The sequence below is a fragment of the Coccinella septempunctata genome, chromosome 3 (genome assembly GCF_907165205.1).
Source record: "Coccinella septempunctata chromosome 3, icCocSept1.1, whole genome shotgun sequence".
Classification (NCBI taxonomy): domain Eukaryota; kingdom Metazoa; phylum Arthropoda; class Insecta; order Coleoptera; family Coccinellidae; genus Coccinella; species Coccinella septempunctata.
This window is the reverse complement of record NC_058191.1, coordinates 22,675,401-22,701,736: the sequence shown is the minus strand read 5'-3', so window position 1 is coordinate 22,701,736 and position 26,336 is coordinate 22,675,401. Positions and strand designations below refer to the sequence as shown.

The window sequence follows — 26,336 nt, the reverse complement described above, 5'->3', positions numbered from 1 at the left end:
AAAAAAATTGTTCTTTTTTTTATTTTCCATGTATATAAAGCTAAAGACACGAAACTTGGTAAATATCCTTTTACTTCTACAACTAGAACAATATAAAACAAACAATGTCTTCAGCTTAATATACAGGAAAAATAAAAAAGAAAAAACATTTTCCGGAGGGAGGTTTTGATAAAAATTTTATACCTATAACCCACCTTAATTTTCATCACAGAATAACCCCCTACATTTGTTCGGTGTTATTCAGATACACCCTATATATTTTATATGAGTAATTTTTGATATATTCGCCGGACCCTAGAAGAGAGGTACAAGCCCAACATCAGGGGAGGAAGAAATAACCAACAATAGGAAAATATACAAATTTTCCATTTTTAAAATTAAGTTCTGTTGTCTTCCCTCTATATATTTCCTTTTGTGAAATCATTTTGAGGACAGCAGTATTAGTAGATTTCGTACAACTTTTGTAAATATCATTTTTTTTATCTCTTGCAACAAAGTAAAAGGGAACGTCAAATTGTAATGAAAAACTCGGTACTTATCAACTATGTTGTTGAAGATAGCAAAAAATAAAAGAGAAAATTCAATTCACAAGAAGAAATTTATCCTAATTATTTTGTACTCATTGTACCAAATCTGTTTGTATGTTTGAATGTTGGGAAGATTTTTTCTTCCAGAGAAAATCAATTGCAATTTTGATCTGCGGTTACAGTCCTAGGAAAAGCATTAATCCATGTAGTGGAGCGCCGTAAGGTTCATACTTCGGAACCCAGGGAACATGAAAAAGTTAATTTCTGCGGCAAATTGTTTTCTGTACTGTTTTTGACGAAGTTACTCAAAAATAATTGTTGCCTATTATTTATTCATTTATAAACAATTTAAATGACTGGATAAGTATAGTCAACATAACCGTTGATAGTAGTTACGGAGATTGAATTTGAGCAAATGTATTAAAAAGTTTTTTGCAAAATTAATAGTTTTTGAGTTATTTGCGATTGAAACCTATGATTTTTCACCCAAAAAAGCCTCAGTTTTTTCAGGATCAAAAGTAGACGTAATCCCTTATACTTCCGAGCATTTGGCTACTGTCAAAGTTATTCAGGAATTTGGACCGTCTTTGATGCCTGGTTTGAAGAAAAAATCAAATCAAGTGAAAATTTTTGGGATTTCACAAGAAATTAAATTATTTTTCAAATTATTCGAAAACTAAAACACATACGAGAACAGAGCAGGAATTCAAGAAATAAGTAGTTTCAATTTACTTTGAAACGGTTTCATTTTATTTTGTGTAGCATCAAAAATTACTGAGTTATGAACCCTTGAAGTGTGCACGTTACAGTAAAAGTTCGCTTTTTCCATCCATTACCATTTGAAGATAATGATTCTGAAAGTGACGGGCTCTAAACATTTTTCATTTATAGGAGCTCATAGCCATACAAATTCTCTACAAAATGTTCCAAAGACCTATTGCATTACTTGAAAATTGATCGAGTAATCGTCAAACAAGCAAAAGTTATTTTCGGAATATAGTTTTCCATTGAGGCATGTGATGTATCTTCTCCGAATAGAAAATTCCACCCACGTCTTTCAGTTTCTTCATTGCCATGAAAATAACAGAAATTCGAAAAAACCAACACTAAGCTGAATACTCACAAATATAAATATGTTTGACCTTTCTTTATTCTTCATATTCTATCCTATAGTTCGCTGTTTTCGAGTAATTTGATATTCAAAAACAAAAAATATCGGTGAAATTCGAAAAATTGGGTACTTTGGCTGAGTGCAACTCTGTTTGAAGGATCCATAAATTTGTAGTATCATAGATTTAGCTTGTTAATTTGAAAGGAATTTTGTTCCTCGAGGGGTGGCATAGCTCATTATGAAAACTTAAAATGGCTATATCTTTTCATCTAGACGGAATAGGAAAGGATGGAAAAGAAAAAATTCCTCTGACTTCATGATATTCCAATTTGATTCAGGCATCATTCAGCCTACACGAATGAATCAGCCACCAGGTCCTGAAAATTTGATAAAAATTGTCTTCTGCAACTAATTTGCAAATGAAAAGCACATGTGATCATTATTAGACCTTTAAACTAAAACTTCGAATTGACTATAGAAATTGTCGTTTGCTTTTAAATACCACATCAAATCAATGAATTATTCAGCAAAATTGAATATGGCAGTTTTTCATATTCCAATCGTAACTCAAAATCTAGATATGAATATTTTCAGATCAGTCACAAAGAACATCTGGGTTGTTCGAATTGTATTTTTGATATTCATGAAGTCGCAAAGTCACTTATCATTGTCTTGGCTACAAACAATGAGAAACCCAACAAAAATAAAATCAGCTGAAATAAAACCTTCATCTTTTAAGGTCGGAACCATTTTTTATGAATATTTATGGGAATTATGCAAAGTGATAAGAATCAACCTTCATATCATGGAAAAACTGAGTCATTAATACTTTGTAGGGTGAAGACAAAAACAGAGAAAATTTTTATCACTGCTGTCTTTTCGTTTTCCAAAATAATTTGAAAAACACTTCATTTCTGCTCTAAGAACTATTATTTGCTTTTATAAGACCCCAAAATGCGATTTGACGAAATCATTGCATATTGCATCCAAAACTACCAATAATCCATTTTTGTGTATCAAAATATTTTATTGCACATGTCATCACGAATTTATACCGTAATAAGCACCTAAACATCAATTATCCTAAAAATAACAAATTTTCAGTCATTTGAACCCGCATTCGCAGAGCCTTCTCTCAACCAAATTATCGCAAGAACTTTCATCGTTCGGTTCCACCAGGACATACTTGTATCTCATCTGGAAAAATCCTGGTTGACAGTTTTTTGGGCAGTGTGTCCAAGGACTCCAATCTGTCATAATGCACGCTTTATTGTCGTATTTCAGTACGTTTTTGTTGGAATGTTTTTCGTCATAATCTGTGCAGGGAATTTGGCAGTCTCGTCTCCTGATCAAACGCGTGGGACAAGATTTCCCACCATTATTTGGAAGTATCTGAAAAAATAAACATATTACATATTATTATGATGGAATTCTTTCATCAACCTTTTTTTATTGTAGAGAATCAATGATTAAACTTATTGAATCCGAATTTTCAATCATTTCACGAACTGTAACGTCGAACACAAACATTTGCAGTATTCCTGTTTTCTCTGAGCAGTATTATTGTTTGAAAGACAAATAAGAGACTTCCATCCATACTCTGTACACCTGTTGTAGAAAATGTTATCTACATTTTCTTAAAGAAAAAAAAACACAACGCGACATTGTAACTCAACAATTTCTTTTTTCGATAAACAAAACAGGTGTCCATCCATTTTTGGAACAAAAATTCAGGATTGAAATTAAAAAAAAAAAAAAACTTATCTTATTCCAGTAGTGACTTACACTGAAGAGCTACCAATAAAAGAAATAAAAGTGTAAATAAAAAGTATCAAATATGAAGATGGAACTTTCAGTACCTCGATATGTCTAAGCTTATATCTGAATCCGTGTCCACAAGAAGAGTCGGAGATGTAACAAGGACTCCATTTGGTCCAATCAGATGCTGTGCAGTGAACTATCATTCTCGTATTGTTTTCTACGATGGAAATTCCGGGCCCTATGTGATATTCTATTTTAAAAGCAGAACAATATCAAAACGAATAGTCGTTGGGTGCGATTTACTTCAAAATTACCTTTCATTCCATCGCTTTGTATATTGACTGGATATGTTTTATTCTTCGTTCCCAAAACATACATTGGTCTACTTTTGTTTGACTGTAGGTCTTCTGGACAAAAAAAGTTAAAAAAAAAGTGTTTTCATGTTTCAATAGCACAGTTCTCGAACTTACTCTGAAATCCAGTAAGACACAAACTTTGGCACCTCTCCAATGTCTTGAAATTGTTCATGTTACCCTCACAGCCACTATAGCTGAAGATCTCGCAATTTCCTTTAGTAGTATCGAAATACCAACGGTCAATTTTGCTCTTGCAATAGCCAACATCCTTCGGGAGGCTGCATATGGCTGCTGTTGGGGAAATATAAAAATAAATAATAAATAAGCATTCAGGAAAATTGGATTGATGTGGCTGAATGAGTTTTTGAACCACGACACGTGTTTCGCCATCACAATAGCATCTTCACATGGGTGTCGTGATAGCGAAACACCTGGTTTAAAAACTCATTTTGGGAAAATCGTAAGTGACACTGCTGTAAAGTTCCCGATCTAGCAAAAAAAAAACATATTTTTTTCGGCAAGAGTCATTCTATTTATCAACCTAATTTTTCTTCTAGAGTGATACAATCAGTTCAACGTTGCTGTAACATTTCGGTACCTTTCCTGCGTAAAAATAGGTTTCAGTTTCGTCTATCACCTCTTTCATTCAAGCCAAATAATTTTCCGGTAAGCATTTTTTTCCAGGTTTCCGAACCAGAGGCTGAACCTGGAGAAAAGAGTGGATGCAGAACCAATTCAAAGTTCATTTCGTGCAATTTGGCCATGGTAGCAAACGATTTGTGATTCGGTGTATTTTTTCGGTGAAAGAGCAATTTTTCTTTGTCATTTGTGGTTTTTTAGTGGAGATTTCTCCGTTCAAACGCACCAATACTGATATAGTGTTTTTCTTTTGGTGTACTTTGAACAAACGCGGCATCCACTTCGGAAACAGCTTTCTTATGGCAAAATGTTCATGCAAAAGAAATCCCACATGATCCTTTGATATCTTTAAAGTGTCAGTTATCTAATGAAACTTCACTTCATGATTGGCCAATAGGATTTTGTAGATATCTTTCATGTTTTCCTGTTTAACTACCACTTTTGGCTTTCCAGAGCCTTGTGCATCTTCGGTGGTTGTAAGACCACGACTCTTCCTACCAATCGATGATGGATTATCCTGGGGCAAAGTCCGAAAAATGCTCATCAAGCCATGTTTTCGCTTCGACGCTATTTTCTCCAATAAACTAATGAAATTTTTTCTTTCCATTGCTTTTGAAATATCGAATGAATCGTCACTTCAAGAGCTATAACTTGTGAAAAAATGGTTGAAATAACATCACATTTTGACAGTTTTCATCCGAAGCATGGTACTTAGAATGTTATGCATTTTGTATCTCTGTCGTAACATGGAGGTCGGACTGGAATATTTTCAGTCGATATGATAATCTGTATAAGTTCAATCAGGAAAGAAATACAAGTTCCATTCATTGTTACTACAGGACAATCTAACAAGTGAGGTACCTTTCTAAAAGATTGTGGACTATTTCCTCTTCATTTTCAGAAAAAGAAATGTCAATTTCTTCAGGAGATTTCACAATTTTTGAGAATACACTCTGATGTGAGTTAGTATTTCAAGAAAGTATTATACAGGGTGTTTTGTTGGGAAACAGAAATACTTAAAAGGCGGATAGGTGGCACTGAAGTGGTTCTGGAGTTACTACATTTATTGGCTCTTACTGTCTTCGTTGCCGAGATAAAGGATGTTTCATGAATTTTGCTCGTTTTTCGTAAATCGAAATTTTGAAGATCTGTTTCAATATTTGAAAAGACCACAAAAAACTAAACTGAGGCGTGTGCTTTACTGCACACTGGGTATCTGCCCAGGTGTCACTAGGCAAGGTCCACAAGTTCGCAGTTATTCAAAGCACATGAGACTCTATTGAGATCCTAAAGTTTCATCTGTGTGAATTTTTTTTTTTTTATTATATTACGTATACAAGCAATCAGAATGTACATTCTATGGGCCTGTTTGCTGGTTCAGAGCTGTAGGCTCCTAAGTGGCGTTATGAGGTCTTATCCAGATAAGTCCTCAGGCATCCTTCAGATCTGCTGGCCAGTTTCTCTTCAGTCGTCTGGTATCTGGGGGTTCGGTCAGTGGTCGGATTAGGGCGTTAGGATGGCTTTCGAGTTTTGCGTGATGTCTGCAACTTCTGTCCTGGATGACTTCTTTCACGTATGGGATCTTTAGATCTGTATGGAGCGTTTGGTTCGTAACGTACCAGGGTGCGTTTGTTGACATTCTTAGAATTTTTGATTGGCTTCTCTGTATTATGGAGACATTGGATTTACTTGAACATCCCCAGAGCTCAATTCCATAGGTCCAAATGGGTTTAATGATGGTTTTGTATATGAGGAGTTTGTTTTCCAGAGATAATTTTGATTTTTTACCAATTAGCCAATAAAGCTCCTTGACTTTTAAGTCAACTTGTTTTCTTTTCTTAGTTATATGTTCTTTTCAGGTGAGTCGTTTGTCAAGATGCATGCCCAGGTATTTTGTAGATGTGGATTCCGGTAGCTGGATATTATTGAATTGTATCCTAGGACATTGTTCCTTGCGAAGAGAGAAATTAACTTGTACTGATTTTGTCTCATTGATTTTTATTCTCCACTTGTTGGACCATTTTTGAATTTCTAGGAGGTGGTTCTGAAGCATTTGAGAAGCTATATTTGGATCTTCATGGCTTGCTAATATAGCGGTATCATCAGCGAATGTACCAGTTGTTGTTTCTCTGTGTGTTGGTAGGTCGGCTGTGTATAACAAGTACAATAGAGGGCACAGGACACTTCCTTGCGGAACTCCAGATGTTATAGGGAGATAGTCTGTGATGTTGTCGTTTACTTTGACCCTGAATTTTCTTTCAGTAATATAGGATTGTAGTAGATTGAAGTAGGTTGATGGTAGGAGCTTTTTTATTTTGAATAGCAAGCCAGGATGCCAAACTTTATCAAAAGCTTGGCTGACATCCAAAAACACTGATATACAGTATTTCTTTTCTTCAAGTGCTTTATTCACCTCTTGAGTGACTCTGTGGACTTGCTTCACTGTCGAATGCTCTGACCGGAAGCCAAACTGATGAAGTGGAATCCACTCTTCTGTATTTGGGTCATTCTTTATTCTTCGAAGGACCAGTTTTTCGAGAATTTTCGAGACAACAGGTAGCAAGCTGATTGGACGGTAAGAGGTAACACAGTTTGGGTCTTTTCCTGGTTTTAGAATCATGATTATTTCCGCAGCTTTAAAGTGTTCTGGCCAGTAGCTTTGCTTGATGATGGCGTTGAATATAATCATGAGTTGGGCAATTCCTCTTTCTGGTAGCTCTTTGATCATTTTTGGACTGATTTTATCCACTCCAGAAGCTTTTTTTACGTTTAGGTGGTTAATTTCAGATTTTACTTCGCAGTATTTGAAAGGTCTAATGAATCTTGTTCTATCAGATGTTTTCTGTAGTTCTCTGTCGATTTCGCTGTCCATAGTATTGCTGTTTGGAGTAAATACCTTGGCTAGAGGGTCTGCAAAAAGTCTGGCTTCTTCTCCATCACTTCTGGCCCAGTTGGAATCTGACTGGTTACGTAAGGGTGGAATGTGTATTATTGGCCTCTTGCGGTTTTTTATTGGTCTCCAAATGGAGTTATCAAATCTGTTCAGGTTCGAAACATATTCATAGAAGGATGCTTCTTTTGCCTCATTAATTTTAGCCTTCAGTCGGTCGGTTCAGGTTGTTCTTGTCAACTGGAGAACGTGTTGAATGCCATATTGCTCTTGCTCTTCTTTTGTGCGCTATAAGTTCTTTGATTTCTGTTGGGATGTGGTAGATTTTATTTGGCTGGGCTATTGTTGGAGTTGCTTCCTCAACAACTTTAGTGATCACGTTGTTGAGTGTGCTTAGAGCTTCTTCTATGTCTTTCTGAGTTTTGAGACTTATTCCCCGAGGTAAATCGTCTTCAATTTTTGTTCGATACTTATCCCAATCTGTTTTTCTATTGTGTTGTCTGGTGGTGTGTTTTCTGTAGATAATAAAGCTGCTAAATGTCGCTATTATTGGTGAGTGATCTGAAGACAGGTCAAAACTAGATTTTACATCCATGTTTGTTGAAGAAATGCCATTAGTAACAAATAAATCCTGAGGGTCAGGAATTTTCTTTGGGTCGGTTGGCCAATAAGTGGGTGACCCTGTCGATAAGAAGGAATAGCCTTTTTGTTTTGCAAGACTTACTAGTTGCCTTCCTTTTGGAGTTGTCAACCGGGAGCCATATGTGGTATGTTTGCTGTTGAAGTCTCCACCTACTATAAATTTAGAGTCCAACGTAGAAAAAAAGTCATCAAATTGTTCTTTTTTGATGCTGTGTCGTGGCGGACAGTAGACTGCTGCAATTGTTAGATTATAAGATAACGATTGTACTCTTATTGTTGTGGCTTGTAGAAATTCTTTTTCGTACTTTGGCATTTCTTCATGTTTTATGGTGTTTTTTATCACAATTGCAGTACCTGCATGGGCTGTTTTGTCTGGATGGTTGGTGGTGTAAGTTTTGTAGTGTGGTATGTTGAAGTACGATTTTTCAGTAAAATGTATTTCACTCACCAGTAAGACATCTATCGAGTTATTATGAAGGAAAATTTCTACTTCATTCTTATGTTGTAGAAGGCCATTGGCATTCCATTCTGCAACTTTTATTATGTTATTGAATTTTATTTATGAGCGTTGTCAATATATTCATTATCATACTGTTTTGTTGGATTATTTGCTGGAACATAGCTTTGAATTCCTCAAGAAAATGATTCATGGTGTCGTTGATATTTCCTAGTTGCTCCCTGTTGTTGTTGACCGCATCTGCATAGCTTTTCCTGGGTTGTGTATAATTCTGAGAAGTTCTTGTTTGTTCGTGTTGATTTTGTTGGGTTTTTGCATATTGGTAATATTGTGTTTGCGTTATTGAAGTTGTATTATCATCGGTTGTTAACTTTTTGTTTTGTTGGATATTTAGTCTGTTATTTGTATTTTGTTTAGTTTTCATAAGGTTGTTATAGAATTCACAACCTTTGTAATTTGCAGGGTGGGCTCCACCACATAAACAGCACGTTGCTGAGAGTCTCGGCTTTTCTTCCATGCAGTTGTGTTATGTGGTCCTCCACATTTCACACAGAGGAATGGTCTGTTACAATATGTCTTGGTGTGGCCATATTGTTGGCACCTTGTGCATTGGGTGATTCCTTTCGATTTCCTCGGTGGTTCTATTTTTATTGCTCTGTTACTTAGGTACTGTATTTTATACACATCTTTATTATTTGGGGCTGGTTCCAAGTCCACAAAAAAGATATTTAGTGGTTCTTTTGTTGACCTGTGTCTACCATTCATTATATTCCTTGTTCTGTGTCCAGAGTTTTCTAATTCCTGCTTGATTTTATTCACATCAGTTGATCTGTGTGAAAATAAATTATGTCTGATCGCTCTGGGATCTTGGACTATTATGGATGTTCGTCAGTTTTGAAAATAATGCATGCAATACTATAATACACATGCATAATCAAATTTTCATTGTTATATGGAAAATTCACTTGGAAATCTGAGATACCCTTCCACATGAATCATCTTGTTTAATATTCGCTTCAACAGAAATAATCAAAAAATTGATCAAACCAGAAGAGTTGAATCTCGATACTTCCTGATGTATGGTGATTTTCACCGAAACTCTCTGGACTACCTACATGACTGTTGAAGTAGAATGATTGCTGGAATCTCGCCAAAATATCATATATAAGTAAAATAATAAACGATCTGAATAACCAAAAATGAAAGGAGTAGATCAATATCATGGACAAGAATACCACGTCTTACCATCAGGTTCTCAATAAATTATACAACTTCCGCGATGGTTCCCGAAAGAGATACTTACGGTTATCAATTAAATCTGAACCTTCTGGACAAGGAGCCTCATAGCATTCAACAGTTTCCTTATTTGGTAAATTATTACAAGGATCATCATCGTAGATCTCCTCTCTTTGGCTCCACAAGTTTGTCGAACTCAATTGAATGGGCCACCTCAGAGGATCCCTACGGTTATTATCCATAGAGAGCCTATATCTTGCTTTGAAACCTCTACCACATGTGACCGAACATGGGGACCAGTCACTCCAAACCTCATTTGGACATTTAAAATCCATCTGAAAATGAAATTGTTAGAAAGAGGGGTTAGTCTTGAGAATTTTTTTCATACTGAATCAAGGTCGTCTTCATCGCACTTTCCTTCTCCATAGCACTCCATGTTTTGCTCTAGTGTCGGAAGCTTTGTCTTTCCAGACATACAAATTTTGGTAGCGTATCTACTTTTGTACCTTCTTGATCGCGTTTTAACACCCTTGCCGCAAGTGACGCTGCAGCTGGACCATTCTCCCCAAGGACCCAACTCACAAAGTGGATTATCTTCTTTGTAAGTGTGTTTGTGTGGGCAATATTTCCGTACAGCCTCGCACGCAGCTCTTTCTGTTAGTTTTTTGTGACAAGTGTACTTGCTCTCCTCGTGTTTGTAGCGCCGCTGCTTATACTTAACTCCTCTTCCGCATGTGGCTGAGCAGGGGGACCAGTCTGACCAAGGCTGATAGTATTGAAGTAAAAAATAAAAAGTTTCTTCTTTTGGAGACTATGCTTTTTACCTACCTCTGTCTCGCAATTATTGGACTCGTCTTCTGACTCATCAACAAAAGTGGTATCGCAGGCCTTCTCGTAAAGCCGTTGTCTATTCAAATAGAGCCTTGCAAAAGGCTTCATTCGATTTCCCACAGTATCATAGAACGGCGATCTGGGATCATTCTGACTGTTCTGTCTTATTCTCTTGATACGTTGTCTTGGCACAGATGGTTGATTAGGGGACTGAAATTTGATAGAATGATTGCTAGATTGGCTTATACATATATTTTAGTAGTTATTTAGTCTTGTCGCATAAAACAGTTTTATTCAATTATTTCCCCAAGCTTGATTTCCTTATGAATAATTATAAGAAGAAAAATTAGAAGCGGAATGCGCGTATCGAATTGAATGTTCAAATAAAACTTCATATATTTCCTCGCGGATAATGATAAGTTACCAATGTTCTTAGTTTACTTTCAAGTTTACGAAATATCGCAATCGCTCAAGCTTCATTTCATTTCAATAAAGGAAAAGTTTTTCAACAACCAAGCATTCTCAAAAATGGCAAAAAACATATACGACATCTCAGAACTGGGCAGTGCGAAGCGTTGGTTTTATTCAACGAAATTAGGTGTTAAGTGACCTATTTATTTATGCGTTCGATAGGAACCTCAACAGAAAAACTATTGATATAGGTTCCATAAAATATGTTAATCGTTAAAAAAGCTCGAGTGTGAAGAAATAAGAAATCAAGATAACATGAGGAATAGATACAAACAGGCTAGGCTTTTGGCTCTAACACAATTATGTAATAGGGAAATAACCATCAGCTGAGTTAGACAGAGACCAAGTGCCCACTGACACGGGGAAAGCTCTTCATCTTTTATGAGAACTACATCTTTAATTTCTGTAGAATTTTGGTGTATGGCGAACAGTTAAAACTAGTTTTACCTTTACCCATCTGAAGATGCTATTGTGATAACGGTTTAAAAACTGATGTTGTGAAAATCTTTTAATCTGTTTCAACTCTATGCATCATATTTCAAGTTATTTGAATCCGCGCTCACCTTCGTAGTCAATATAATGGATCTACGTAAAGTTCTGGGTGTACAAAATTCCATTTGAAGAAAAGATAACTTTTAGGATGATCAGAGCACAAGTGGAATAATACATATAACCTGTATTGAAGGTCCTTAGATGTGATATACATGGATTTCATAATAGTTGCCATAAGTATTTGTTCAAAATTTGAATCCGAATATTAACATCTGACTGTAGTCCTGCAGAATCGAATTTGCAATTTGAGCTGTTGGTCTTGATTGCTTCGTCAACGATATTCATACCATCTCGGTAATTTTACGCATTCATAACTAGATCATTTAATAGGGAAGGGATAAATTCGATTAACAGAGGCGTATGCAACGATTAATGAGCCAAACCACATCAGACAGGCAACCATTAATCTAATCTGAGTCTCCACAATAATAGGTATACCCGAATATGACATGGAGCACCTGCGGCTTACAATGTTATTTGGTGTATCCCCCTATGTCAATTTTCTCCAGAGTGATACGTTTACATTGGGAACTTAGGAAACAGTTTTTCATTGGATTCTGGTTTATTATTCACTATAACAAATCTTATAGAGTGAGAAATATTTTGATAAGAGCAAAATGGATGCATTTTGTTCACTCGTTCTACTTTTTCTCTCTTATAGCTGTGTGTTTGGTTTTTGCTTCATCGAAAATTTTTATGTTTTTTGATTGAGCTTAACCTTTCAGAATATCATATTTCAATTTCGGTAGAGTTGATTGTTTTATTTTTCTTTTTGATATGCATGCGATAGATTTTAGGGACGTCTACAGATTTGTTCAATTAGTGGATGAATAAAGAAGTAGATGAAAGTTTGATTTAGAAATTCACATTTGCCTTTTCCTCAACCAGAATGATGTGATATTTCCGTTGAAATGACTGGACAACCTTTCAGGGTTTCGTGTATTTCAATATTTCCATTTTACTCGTATTAATTAGGAAACTCGCTTTACAAAAACATGTTTCATTAAATTTTTTGTGATTAATGTGAACGAGATTTTTCAATTGTGATACGCGGAATGGCTTTCCAATTGCGAAAAAATATGTTGTTGAATTTTTTCAGCTCTTTCAAAAACCCTTTATCAACGCTGGGGACGTTAAAAGCTTTAATGACAAGAAACAGCACTAAATTACTCGAGAAAAGTGGCTATCGCAAAGAAGTACTTGAAAAAGCTAGAACAGAAATGAAACTGTACAACAGGCACTAAGAAGAGTTTGTGCGCTATCTTGTTGAAAAATGATCGTTTGATGGTCTTCTGCACTTTCCAATACTTGCACGTTTCAATTTCAAGACAGTGCAAAGGTAACACTTTTTGACGAACCGGATATTTGGTACTTGGAACTCGTTATCTCCTGCTATTTTTGAGTCAGTGTCAATGAACTCATTCAAAAACAATGACAATAGTTCGCATTTTTGCCAACTATCGTCATTCACTCTGATGGGTGAACATTCTCCAATTTGTGGAACTTAAAAGAACCCTTTTCGTGTGATTTTTGTTTTTTTCAGAATAAATTTGTTTTTTTCTCTCTCTTCAACCATTTGTATCTTTTCTTTTTGAATACTTTTTGAATATTTTTTGTTGTTCTTTTTTTTCTGTGCGTTTGGGTGTTGCCAAGATTCTTCACCAAGAATCGGCATTAAAACACCAACTTCTAAGTTCGAAGCATTACCATACGGATGCTGTATTGGAAAATGAACATCATAAGCTCTACTGGAATCCCACGGTTTTCACAGACCGGAAAGTAACTCACAATAGACCAGACCTCATATTGCTCAATAAGGACGAGGACACTATTCATCGACGTAGCGATTCCAAATAATAACAATCTTCTAGATAGACACACCGAAAAAATTTCAAAATGCAGAGATCTAGAGGAACAAACCAGGAGACAGTGGAAGCTGAAAGATATAAAGAACATCCCTATATATTGTCATATCTACTACTAGAGAACTTGAGGAAACTTCAGTTGGGCGAAAATAATAATAATAATAATAACTCTTTATTTAGTGAAAAACACTAGTTTCAACAGAAAAAAAGAAATAAAATTAATTCAAATCAGAAATGCTCCCGTATGTGTGCAATCAGTAACTTCCTGAAAGACCTATAATTAATTGAATCTCTAATCGCATGAGGTAGCTCATTGTAACAGACTAGGCCCCTCACCAAAGTGGATCCTGTCATCGAAGTAGTACGGTAAGTATCCACAAAAAATTGTCTCTGGACCTTGTATCGTGATGATGAATATGTGAAACATATGTTACTTTCTCTGATAAATAATTTGGTTGCTTGTTGAGTTTTATCTAATGAATCAAATCCAAGGTTCTGGAGAGGATCCTCTGTCTAACACTCATCAAATTGAGGGCCTCCAACATCAGTCTGATTGGGGTCCTCCTGCCACATTTTAAAACTATTCTCATGCCCCTATTTACAATTCTTTGCATTTTATCTAAATAATTGGATGACAAATTGAAGAAAAGGGAGGTGCAGAAATCCAGATGAGGTAGTACAATGGACCTGAACAATAAAACTCTACTTCTCATATCAATTTTGTTACTGATTCTTCCAATAAAGTGAATTTTTTGTGCCATTTTTTTCATGATATATTCTGCATGTAATTGAAATTTCAACTTAGAGTCCATAATTACACCTAGGTATTTTATTGATTCCACCCTCTTCAACGAATTATTCCCTATTGATATGTTATCTATAGGGCTATGTTAAATATCTATAGAACCATGCAGAAGGCGGTACTGATGGGCTGGGAACGGCGAGAATTGTACGCAAGAACATGGGGAATGCAGAGGAACACCCCTGCTTCGACGGGAAGTGCGGGTGGATCAGGAATCCAACCGACAGCAAGGAGCCGAGGAGCGGCCCGAACCTGACCAACACCACGGGCTCGAAAACCTGGAAAGGGCACCAACAGAGCTTAATCCTTTTAATATCTGAGATATCTGGGATAAGTGAATGTTTCTCTGGAGAGGAGTGTGAAAGCCCCAAGCCTGAAGTCAAAAAGTCAACAACATAACTACTAAATACCTTTGAAATGTTTTATGCGAATAATATTCTCGAGAGAAATTTCGCATTGCCTCTTTCACTATTTTCGCTTTTCTTTCATTATCGATGGATATTTTGAAGCGATAATTTAGGGTCAGATAGTATTCTATACGATCTTCAAAATTAGTTATCGCAACAGCCCTCATTCCTATTCCAAATCAAGGGATTGTGCTCACACACATTTAAATTTTAAAATCGGATTTTAATCGCATAAAAACAGGAAAATTGACAAACAGCATGCTGTTTGTTGATTACAAATCACAAGTGTGCACACTTGTAATTTGTATTATACATAAAGATAAAAATAGCTGCTCAAAGCCAAATCTTAAAAATTCATACTCTACAATGAAAAACAGATAATTTTTTCAGTGAATATCAATTACACATGCAAGAAAAAGTGTTCATCGATTAAATATTCCATTGAGTACTGAACTGATCACCTAATTTTATAAAATATATATTTTCGATACTTCCATTAACATGTTTCTATTTACCCACTTTGCCAGACTTTTAATTCATTCAACAGAAACAAACCTGCAATAAAATGAAAGCTGTTAATTTCAAATTGACGTTAGAATTCCCGATTACAGAAATCCATAATATACATCCAGCGATTCACTTATTTTCCTGATTTTCGGGGACATTTTTTTGGTACGGCGATCGTTCTCCTTTTCTTTGCTCCCCATAGTACCTATACTGCATTCACATTTATTATAGCAGTCGGTTGGCCATAAAATAATTTTCTCAATTTTTGTAACTAGAACGGAGTAAGGTTGGCACTCATGAAATGTCGTTAATGTCATAAAGCCGTTGCCACAACTTATATCAATTAATATTACGAAAATGCCGAAAGTGATTGAAAAAAGAGACAGGTTGTGTGCTATTTAGAATTCAGGTCCGCTCATTCAAATAGTTATACCTGATATTCTAAAATCCACAATGCGTCAGACGGTAGCGAACATATTCAATGTAAGAGAATAGAGAATTTATATATTGTTTCATTTGAATCTAAACGGCTTATATTTCAGCTGAATATTTCCGCAATCAGAAAGATTGTGAATGAAGACGATGACAAAGAATTTCCTTCTATTGGGAGACCCAAAAAAGTGGTGGCATTTGAGAATTTTATGTTTGAGTGCAAAAAGTTTACTACAGGATTTTCGATTAATGTCATCGTAGAATAAGATCCCGAAAATTGATTCTTCTATTTTTCATTTGACTTGTCCTACATTGTAAATGTCTTAAAGGTACCAATAAATACCTAATTCTTATTATTATATCAATGAATTATATACTTGACTTGAAACTTCTCTTAATTCCTTTTACTTATATTGATGCAAGATGATTTTTGTTGAAGAATTTGACATTCTTGTAATTATCTGTTAATTCCTTCGGGAGATACCCATTCCCAACCATTGCATAATATGCATTTCATCTTCGGGTTATTATTCTACAATCTACAACTGACGTAACGTATTCAAACTTTAGCCAAAGAAGATAACGAACATTAACTCTCCTCAAGCTAGTGCATATTATGATATTACACTAATCTCTTGTATTTTCCATGCAAATAACTGGATTTGGTATGGCTTCAATCAGTTTGTATAAAGTTCAATTATGTTCGTCACATATTTTCCGAAGAAATTCGACATTGTGATAAAATTCGTAATAACAGAAACTTTTACGTAGAACGGGCAACATAGCGTTGATTTAAAACCCAAAAATGTTTTGAAAAGCTTTATAACCCCACATTTTCGTAATATACAGAGTGAAATGTGTCAAATTTCCATGGCCAACCGACTGCTAAAATAAAAGTGAATGGAGTATAGTGTCAAATCACAGAATCAAAGATTATAGAGTAGAAAGATAGGAAACGAAGCGACTAAAGTGATGTGAGCGCCATCTGTGTTTCTAATGTGTTTTTAAGACCCTAAGACTGGCTAAAATTTTAATTCGAGGGACATATGAAATTTTGCGAGATGTCAGAGTCATATGGCCATTTTGATCAAACAGGTTTCGAATGTTTTGATTCTCGTATCCAAGACAACCTCGTATCGCCTTTTGTTTTTCAAGCCCGTTCTAGTTGCTGATTATTGAAATTTTTGTCTCATTTCTTGGCGAAAACCTCAGAATATCGTTCGAAAATTATTGTATGGCGAAGAACTGTGGATCAAATAAAACGAATTTTACTGAGGAAAATGGGAATGTAAGTATTAAAACTGGTAACATGTGACTCGGTCATTCATTGATTTTTATTTTCAGTGCTACGAAGTGGATACAATTTTCAGGGCGTAAAGGCCTGCAAACACTACCGACTACACCATGTGCAATGAACATTTTACTGCAAGTCGATTGAAAACTGTTCATCCACGTAAATTGTTTTATGCAGGAAGCATCCCTTACATGAAGGGCTCATTTAGGGGAAATTATGACTTTTATACTTCCATTCAAAGATTTTCAATTGCCTTCAATATATTCAGAAATGCAAAAGTTTTATGGATTTCGATTTGGGAATCGGTTGACTGTCAAATTGTTTGGAAAGTCAAAGTTTTATGAAATCTTCTGTGAGTGTTTTGTTCATTCGTCAATCTATGGAGAGTAGAGAGAAGGAGAACGATCGACGTACTAAAAATGTGTCCCCGAAAACGGGAAACGTAGGATAGGTGTCGCTGCGATTGCAGCGGGTATCGATAAGGGGTGGGGATTCAAGCGTCAATTTGAAATGCCTTCATTTTATTTTAGGTTATGTGTCATCGTGGTTTTTTTGATGATTTTTCAAATACCTTTCTTCAAATCTATATTAAATATGAGTTCTCTGAATTATATGCAATAAAATGCAAGTCGAAATCAATGAAATTCAAAAGAAATCACTGATCAAAAAAATTGTACCTACTTTTGCTTATCATTGTTTATTGAAAGCAGCTATGTTAGTTGGTTTACCGTAATCTTCAAAATTATATAAATCCGTAGTGAGGAGTAGTACACATCAAGACAACAAAAGGTAGCAGTCTCAGATTTATCACTTAGGTATTAGAGTAGATTCTGTTGCCAATACTCAGCTGAGAACCGATATAAACCATATATTATGTTATGCCAACAAAATTCCTCAAGAATATTTACTTCTGAACCATGTAGTTTTATTGGTTAGATATTCTTATTCAGAAGAGTCAACTTCTCACGATTCTCACGTAAATTTCGTTTATAATGAATCCATCATCTTTTTGATATCTTCATCGCAAAAGTGCTCTTGACACACAAATTGATTCGGAGTCGATTCTTGAGATAAGGTTTTTTCCAATTTTCTCTCAAAAATGCTCTCGGAAATTTTATCTCTTCTCCTTTTCTTTCCGATGCCAAAACACTCTTATACGCTTATACGTTTCAACATTTCACCATGGTCATATGTTGTTCTCTTATCAAAAATCGAAAATAATAATATTCCTATCATCTGTCACCAGGGAAACAGTTCATTCAGCCAACGAGCCAACTACAATTTGATTTGTGTAAATCAAAATTTCGCACTCTCGTGATGGCCAGAGCGCCTGTTGGCAAAAGCATGAACTACCCTATTGGTACATATTTTAGGGGACAAAAAATCTGTGGTCTCAAAGCAGCGATCGTTCTCCTTCTCTCTACTCTCCATACGTCAATCAATTTGTGTATTGTGTCATAAAGAGACCATACCATGAAGAAATCATAAGAAAGCATAAAGAAATTATACTGACGGGCTTGAATACAGGTCTTGTAATACCTCTGTAAGATTTTTTTCAATTGTGGTTCTGAAAATTTTGTAAATAATATGTAAGTAACGGAAATGTGTATCCTATGACGGTAAATTGAATATTGGTTCAAATCAATGTCAGATATAAATTGTACAAATTCAACTCAGTTTATTACTTCAAAACGTTTTCACAGAAAAAACACCTTTGACGTACCTATAGCAGATAACCATTTACTCTTGTATCCTAGTGAAAGCTCTATTCGTTGTAAATTTTTTATAGATTTCCAATAAAAATTTATCACATCCAACAGCGTATTTCATTGATACCAATCGATTCCAAACAATGTTCAGATGAAAACTAACATCCTGGTCACAAAACAATCCGTTTGTTTTGTCGCTAAGGATGTTTGTTTTCTGGTCTCAACAAGGTCAATATTGAAATTAAATACAAGGAATAGAATTCGAATTTCGCACCCCTCAATTATAAAACAGAAAACTGTCATTAAACAGTTTTTCTGTATTGATAATACGTTTTCAGCGCCATCTCATTGTCAAATGTGTTTTCACTGGCCAAAATGTAGTCGGTTTTTAGTACTAGCGATATGAGGGCGTTTCCCATCTTTCTACTCTATAATCTTTGCACAGAATGTTTTTCCCATGAAGTGTAAATGAGTATACACATATAATTTCTTCGGTTGAAAACAATAGGACCCCTGAATGTGGGTTGTGAATGTTTACCGAAACATTAGGGAAGATAATCCAAAATGTAGTGTAGATATCAAATTTTAAAAAATAGTTCGTAAGTTGATAGCTCCGAATAAAAATTTATGCAACATCCCATATCTTAATAACAGAATTTACAGACCCAACAAATAAAGAAAATTCGGAACTGCCCAGATTGTCGCTATCAACCAATGAAGATTTTTTCTTCTCTACCAGGACACCATGAACAGGAATTTGATGTCTAATAAAACACAACGCTAATGTCTACTTTTAGTTTCTAGAAAAGAAATTGTATGATATACACTTCTTCATTCGGATTGCTGGATTGAATTTGCGCAGTGATTTCATCCTCATTCAGATATTTGGGTGGGCTGAAGGCTTTGAATTTGAAATATTACGCACAGTTTGACAGATGTTAAGCTCTGCTGTGACAGGAAGAGCTAATGAAAATGCGGCTTTATCTTGGCAACATGGATCAATCAGAATTCATTTAATGGACATAAACTGGTAGATTAAATCTCGTTTGTCCGAGAAGAATCAAAATACAATAGAGTCAAGTCCAATTAATTGTTGATTAACTCACAAAAAGTTATGGAAAAAGGTACATAATATTTCCGGAAGTAAAAGGGACGATTCAACAAAACTAATCTATTTAATCTGATATCTATTTGGCTCTGGGCATCTCACAGATTATAGTTGGGGAGAATTCAACTCAATCCAGCTAACGAAAAAAGTTTCTTTTATTCCAGGCTTAGGAAGTTTCTCCGAAATCGCAACACGAATCAGAGGTTTGCATTATATAAGTAGACAGAAATTTGCATGACAAGATAAGTTTTCTCCGAATAAAATGAATTTCCTTCTCTATGCGAAAACGATTCTGAAGATGTGACATTTCATTAAGTCCTTACAGACACTCATTTTATATTTTGTTTTCTTTGTGCTTCGCACGATTCATTTCGGAGTTATGAGGAATTTTAAAATAATAATATTGTGTTTGAATTCTTCTCCATTATCCATATGTTGAAGATTTTATTAGTCCAACGGTATAAAATTATTACCTATACTTCATTCACTTTCACAAAAGCACACGGTTGGCCATGAACTAATTTTCTTAAGTTTTTGTAACTAGAGCGGAGATCTAAACGACTTGAATTTTAGCAGAATCTTTCCACAATCAGAAACATTGTGAATGATGTAGATGACAAAGAATTTCCTTCTATTGGGAGACCCAGAAAGTTGGTGGCTTTTGAAGACTTTCTTTTTAGAAAATACCTGCAACGGCAAATTGGGAATTATAATTTGAACAGTATTGACACAGTATTAAATTATACTGAAGGATGTGAAAATTTTGAGGTTGCCCATTCTCCAGAAGAAATCCATGAGAATAATGTAAAGATTAACGTTTAGAGTATCATGTTGAGGAAAATTCAGAACACTTTTTCAAACATCTGAATCTTTGGATTAATGCCCTCATCTTTTCCTTAAGAACTCTTATGTGAAGGTCCCATCCGAGATATCTGTCGATCAAAATGCCCAGGTATTTAACTGACTTTGCAGATGAGATTTCAGTATCTGACCCTATCTTAAGAGGATTCTATTCGTTTGGGAACTAGCTGGTATACGCAGTGAAGGCCAAATATTTAGTGTTTTTACAATTTATTGCCAGTTTGTTCACTTGCAACCAGAGCTTGACCCTAGCAAAGTCTTCCTCCTCTTTCGATTTCAGAGTTTGCCAATAGTTAGATCTGTATAAAAGGATTCAATAATTCCATCTTCTTTCATAGGATGAATAAATGAACCTTCTTAAAAATTGTCCTCTCTTACTTTCATGCAGATAAATAAAAAAAGGAAAACCTTCCAACACTTAATTCAAACGTTAATTATGTTGGCACATATTTCCGAATTACTTTACTTTCCGAAGAAATGTCAAATTATGACAACAAAGTTCTGATTTAAAACAAGAAATGTCCTGACAAGCGTCACAACCTCACATTTTCGTACTACAAAGTGCGTCAAATTTTCAAGGCCAACCAACCACTTTTATAAAAATGAATGGACTATACAGAGATAGAGGTACTTTCCCGGTTTAAAAATTCTTCCACGTAATGTATTTTCTACATTGGTGTGAATCATACAGGGTATATTTTTGGAACCGGCAAAGTTTACTCTATCTTCTATGAAATGTGCCACTTCACCCATTCACCCATTCAACATATATTGGGGAAGTGTGCCTATGATGGCATCCTACCTATGATGGCACACTATGAAAAAATCTGTTATTATCAAGTGAATAAGCTAAGGTTGTTCGTCAGATGCCATTATTAGAAGGTGTAAGTAGTTACATATGAATACGTGCCTTTTAGTGTTTTTATGGTAGTTTATTCTTTCAGGTAAGTGTTGATGTATGAAAGAATTAATTGTTAAACTAACCGAAAAGACGCTAGACAATCTTATACGTTTGTCCCTTCACTCATAATTGGTGAGAAACAAAGAAATCTGCAAGAGGCGTAATTGTCCCAAGTTACAGGACTGTCCCGAGTCACCCGAATCTACTGATACTTACATTTTTATAGTGAATGAAAAAATCAAAACATTGATTCAAAAAATTTTTCAACTTTATAGATCTGGATACGGCCTGCATACGGTTTCAATTATCTCTATTTGGCCTGATGCTGGCGTGATAAGTGCCGGAATCGATAGCCAATAAACTATATTAAACAATACCAGTGTGTCATTCCTCTCCTTCAATTATACTATACACACTGATATAGAAATACATTAAATTCAAGTAAGAGACAACTTTGGAAAGGGGAATATATGGTGACAGTGCGAAATGCTGTGAAATAAAGAGTGATGGGTTGGAAGCTCGCAGCTAAAACTTTTAACGTGCCATCGACAACTTTAAAAAGAAGGTTTGCGCTAAATAAAGGACCTGAAAAAGACGATCTAGGTGGACGAAGACCTACTTTCGCGAATCAGGTGAAAAACAAACCCAAGACCAAAATTTTAACATGTTTTCACTCATTTCGTTTCCGATTAATGCTGAAATTATGCGAAAAAATTTATACTACATGTGACACCAAATATGTATAGTCGATTATCCAAGGAAAAATTTTTTTCACTAAGATATTTCGATAATTCGTTAAGTGTGCCCACATGGGCACACTTCCTATAATACTCGCGAATAGCACAAAATAGTTATTTTCCTATCAAGAGTTAGGAACAATATTTTTTCTACAAGCGCTTGAAATACAGGGTTAGAACTATTTAGAGGCTGACTATAGGAATATAGAAAATCGTTAAAAATAAAGGGTGGCTCAAATTAAAAAAAAGTAGTACACCAGTATAATCGTTATATAGGATTCAATGACGGCTCGTCCGGGTATGCAGGGTCGGCCGGGCCGACCCAAAAATAATCGAGAAATGGAAAATAATTATAATTATTTTATTCTTCAAAACTTATTCCAAATGATTAATTTCGATATTAAATTCTCGATTAATTCCCTAGTAATACGTACGACAACGTGACGCCCCTGTCGCCCTGAGTTAGTTTATTTCGAAGTTCTCTTTCCTTACGATAAACACGCTACACGCTAGGTCGGCCAGCCGGCAGTAGCCTAGCGAAACGCTTCAAGTTATTGTACTATACAGCACCTACGTCGCACGCAGTTATCACCAAGTTGAACGTATTACGTATTACGTGGCTGCTAGATACATACACGGTCGGCCAGCACGAGTTGGGCCTACCTTGCTATGGTTTGGTCGTTTAGTTGTCATATTTCTAGATTTCCTCATTGTCTATTCTAAGATATTATATTATCAAATTAATAGTTAATCATTAAATATTATGTCTATTTTAGAAAAGTGCGTATTCGCACCTTTTAAGAGTACCTAGTTTTAGTCAATGAAAATATAATATATCCCTAATTATAGTTAGATTTTTTTTATTATTAAATGAATAGTTAATTTTTGAAAAAAGGTATTCCGACCGTATAAGAGTAGTTTAGTGATTTTTTGACCATAAAAATTCGTAATTACTAGTGAATTTATAAGGGCACGGTGATTTCGAAGCTTCTTGAATACGCGTAGGTCGGCCGGCCGAGCCTCGGAGTGGGTATATAAGAATCGCATCTGCATCGGTGTTCCCATATTATGAATTGAATTAGGTCAGTGTCGTAGAATAAGAGAAAGGGGTGCACGTGTTTATCAGTTTTCTTCGATTCATTTCGTTAATTTTGATAATCTGAGTGGATTCTAAATTTCTTTAATTGTTGAATAATTGGAGTAGTAGCAAATCGAAACAAACTTTGCATCCTGTCACAAGATCATGTGACAGTAGAAGGAAGAATGGTGAAATAAAGAAAGGAAAAATTAGTACATTTTCACTTAAAATCAAAATTGTAGATGTGTTTCAGTGAACTTAAAATTTTGATTCGTATTGACGTTGATGTTTTGTGTTGTAATAAATTTGTTATCGGTATTTACAGAGAGACACCGAAGAAGAATAAAACTATTATTCAAAAGCTGGGCAAAAACAAAGAAGTGTAGTACATTATTTCTCCAAAAACAAGCCTTTATATCGCATTGAAAACGAAACTTTTATACACTGTTGTATAAAAATAAATCAGACTATATCTACAGGATGGGGCATAAGTCTGGAATAAAATTAATATTTCTTCAATATTAATCAACCACTCAAAATGAGGACACTGAAACCCACCAATTGCTTTTCAATTACCTTCTTCTTCTATCAATGAGTAGTTTCTCAACCAATAACTTAACATCAAGATGCTGAAAAACATGTCATTTCTGATTGCATTCATTTTTGGGAAATAAAATTGAATATTTTTTTCCATCCCTTAGCCGCAACCCTATCCAACTTATCTTTAGAAACTTAATCGACAAAAAATATATCAATATTTAATTTTAGAAAAACAGAGATTATGGTGGGATTCCGCGTTTTCATTTTCAGTTATTGGTTGAAAAAATAGACATTAATTTTATTTCAGGATATTCCCCTGTATATCCTGGGTCTGGCCGACCCACACCTTATGGGCACGAGCCGTCACTGATAGGATTATGAGTACACACCGAATTCGTAGTTATCTCCAAAAACTTTCACTTTTTTCGAGATAGCTCAGCAACCATTAGAGATATTTGGGAACTGTTTACACCCATCCACTTATCCTTGAATAACGCAATTTTTTCGTAGTTTAAGCTACCCTGTATTTCCAACGGTTTTCGATAACCCTGTAGTCCCCCTCTATATAGTTCTAACCCTGTATATAAATATATTCATTTCATGAAACCCCTGCCAATCCATTCCCGCACGCAAATGCGTGCGGGAAAAAGGTTGAACGCGCACGCTTGTAGAAAAATGAAAATTATCATTCCATATAGATGGAACACATGTTGCAATTCATATTCATATTCTGATGAATAATTTGACTAGAGATATTTTCGATTTCCTAGTACTGTATTGATCAGAGTTCACGTCATCAAAATCGTCAATTATGAGGAGATGCAAATATCTTCACTTACGATGTATGTAATTCCGTCGTCGGTTCCAACGTCCCAAGGATACAGATTTACCGTTCTGAATTCGATCCAAGAGCAATTTCGCTGACACAGCTCCATACTGGAGATTCCAACGATCCAATCAGGTGATGGATCTATCATCGAAACGATGGACATGAGATGATGTCGATTGTCTACTCTGAATACTGCGAATGTTTTGCCGGTTATATTGGGGTAGCTTATACCTCTCGCCTTGATGATGGTCCTGATCTGGTCGCTCTGCGAAACAGATGAAAATGTTCATGTTTCGTGTTTTTTGACTAATAACAGTATGCTGTTTTTAAAATACCGAATGGTTCCAGAGAACTCCAAAATTTTGTAAAACTATAAATTTTTGAACAGAATCAAATTAAAAGAGAAAAAACACCAGTTGTTTTATTCACAGTTAGAAATATCACAAATATACAGGGTGAGTCTTCGACTCGTAGAAATATTTCAACAGTAAATTCTTGAAGTCAAAACAAACACATTTTACCTGTACCATTTTTTCCGAATCGGCTCGGTTTAAGAGATACAGGCTTTTATTATTATAATAATAATACATTTATTCTCAACAGTTTACACCCAATAACAGAGAAAAATGATCAAACAAACAAATGCGATTGAAAAACTTAATCCAGACCACATATGTGATCCTTACAATAGCATATAAAAATATATCCAATGGTGCCTCAAAATTACTACATGAAATCTTAAAAAAAAAAAAAAATATGTTATTCCCCCAATACTCGAAAAAAAAAAAATTCAACAGCATACCAATCACATCCTTATCCCAAGCGTACAAAATAAACCGAAAAAGGTCACGAACCCCCACCACGATTCTCCAAATGGCACATCAAAATCACTGATAGTTCATCGTGGTAGATATCACATCGGCCACAACAACTGTCATATAAGTTACACATGAAGTTGATAGGAGACCGTGACATAACATTTGTCGTACCAAAATCAACATAGAAGGTGTTATATTGCCTCAGACCAGGTCTAGGTACATGAATGTTAACCTTACTCAAGAGAAATGAACAATCAATCTCACCACGCAGAATCCCGTAGAGGAACTTCAGTGCGCTACGCTCACGTCTTAACTTCAATACCTCAACTCCAAGGCTCCCGGTGAGGACCGAGTGGTCAAATCCTCTCGAAGGGTACTGTCCGAAACATTTAAAATAAATATATTTCAAACACCTCCTCTGGACGGCCTCCAGGATGAGGACAGCATTATTATATAATGGACACCAGACTATAGAGGCATATTCTAATCTACTACGAATGAAAGAATAGTACAGTATTTTCATAGTATAGGGGTTTACAAAATTGTTCCAATTTCTAATAAAATAACCAGGCGTCTTAGAGGCAGAAGAGGTTATCTGACTTATGTGCCCGGAAAAGGACAATTTACCATCAAAAACAACACCCAAATCCCTATACTCATCACATTTCTCCAGAAACTGATCACCCACAGCATAGTCATAGTGAACTGGGGTTAATTTACGAGTGAATGATATAACTCGACACTTATTGATGTTCAGGCTCAAACCGTTCCTGAAACACCAAAGACTGATCATATCCAAAGCAGCCTGCAACCTCACGCAGTCATCGAGATCCCCAGTAGCAGCAAATATTTTCAGATCATCAGCAAAGAGTTGATGGAGACACTGAAGAAGCAGAGACAGATCATTAATATATAATAAAAACAGCAATGGGCCCAAATTGGAGCCTTGTGGCACTCCAGATGTGGCGAGATAAG

General features: G+C 35.4%; 1 protein-coding gene across 1 annotated transcript in view; it reads right to left on the bottom strand.

Moving 5' to 3' along the window:
• Positions 1-2,630: 2,630 nt before the first annotated feature.
• LOC123309758 (spondin-1) overlaps positions 2,631-26,336 on the bottom strand; it is a 106,218-nt gene continuing 82,512 nt past the window's right edge. The window contains 8 exon segments of the mRNA XM_044893006.1: positions 2,631-3,030; positions 3,498-3,649; positions 3,714-3,806; positions 3,870-4,046; positions 9,687-9,954; positions 10,008-10,385; positions 10,448-10,660; positions 24,554-24,808. Coding sequence (XP_044748941.1) covers positions 2,743-3,030; positions 3,498-3,649; positions 3,714-3,806; positions 3,870-4,046; positions 9,687-9,954; positions 10,008-10,385; positions 10,448-10,660; positions 24,554-24,808 — 1,824 coding nt within the window. The 3' untranslated portion in view covers positions 2,631-2,742.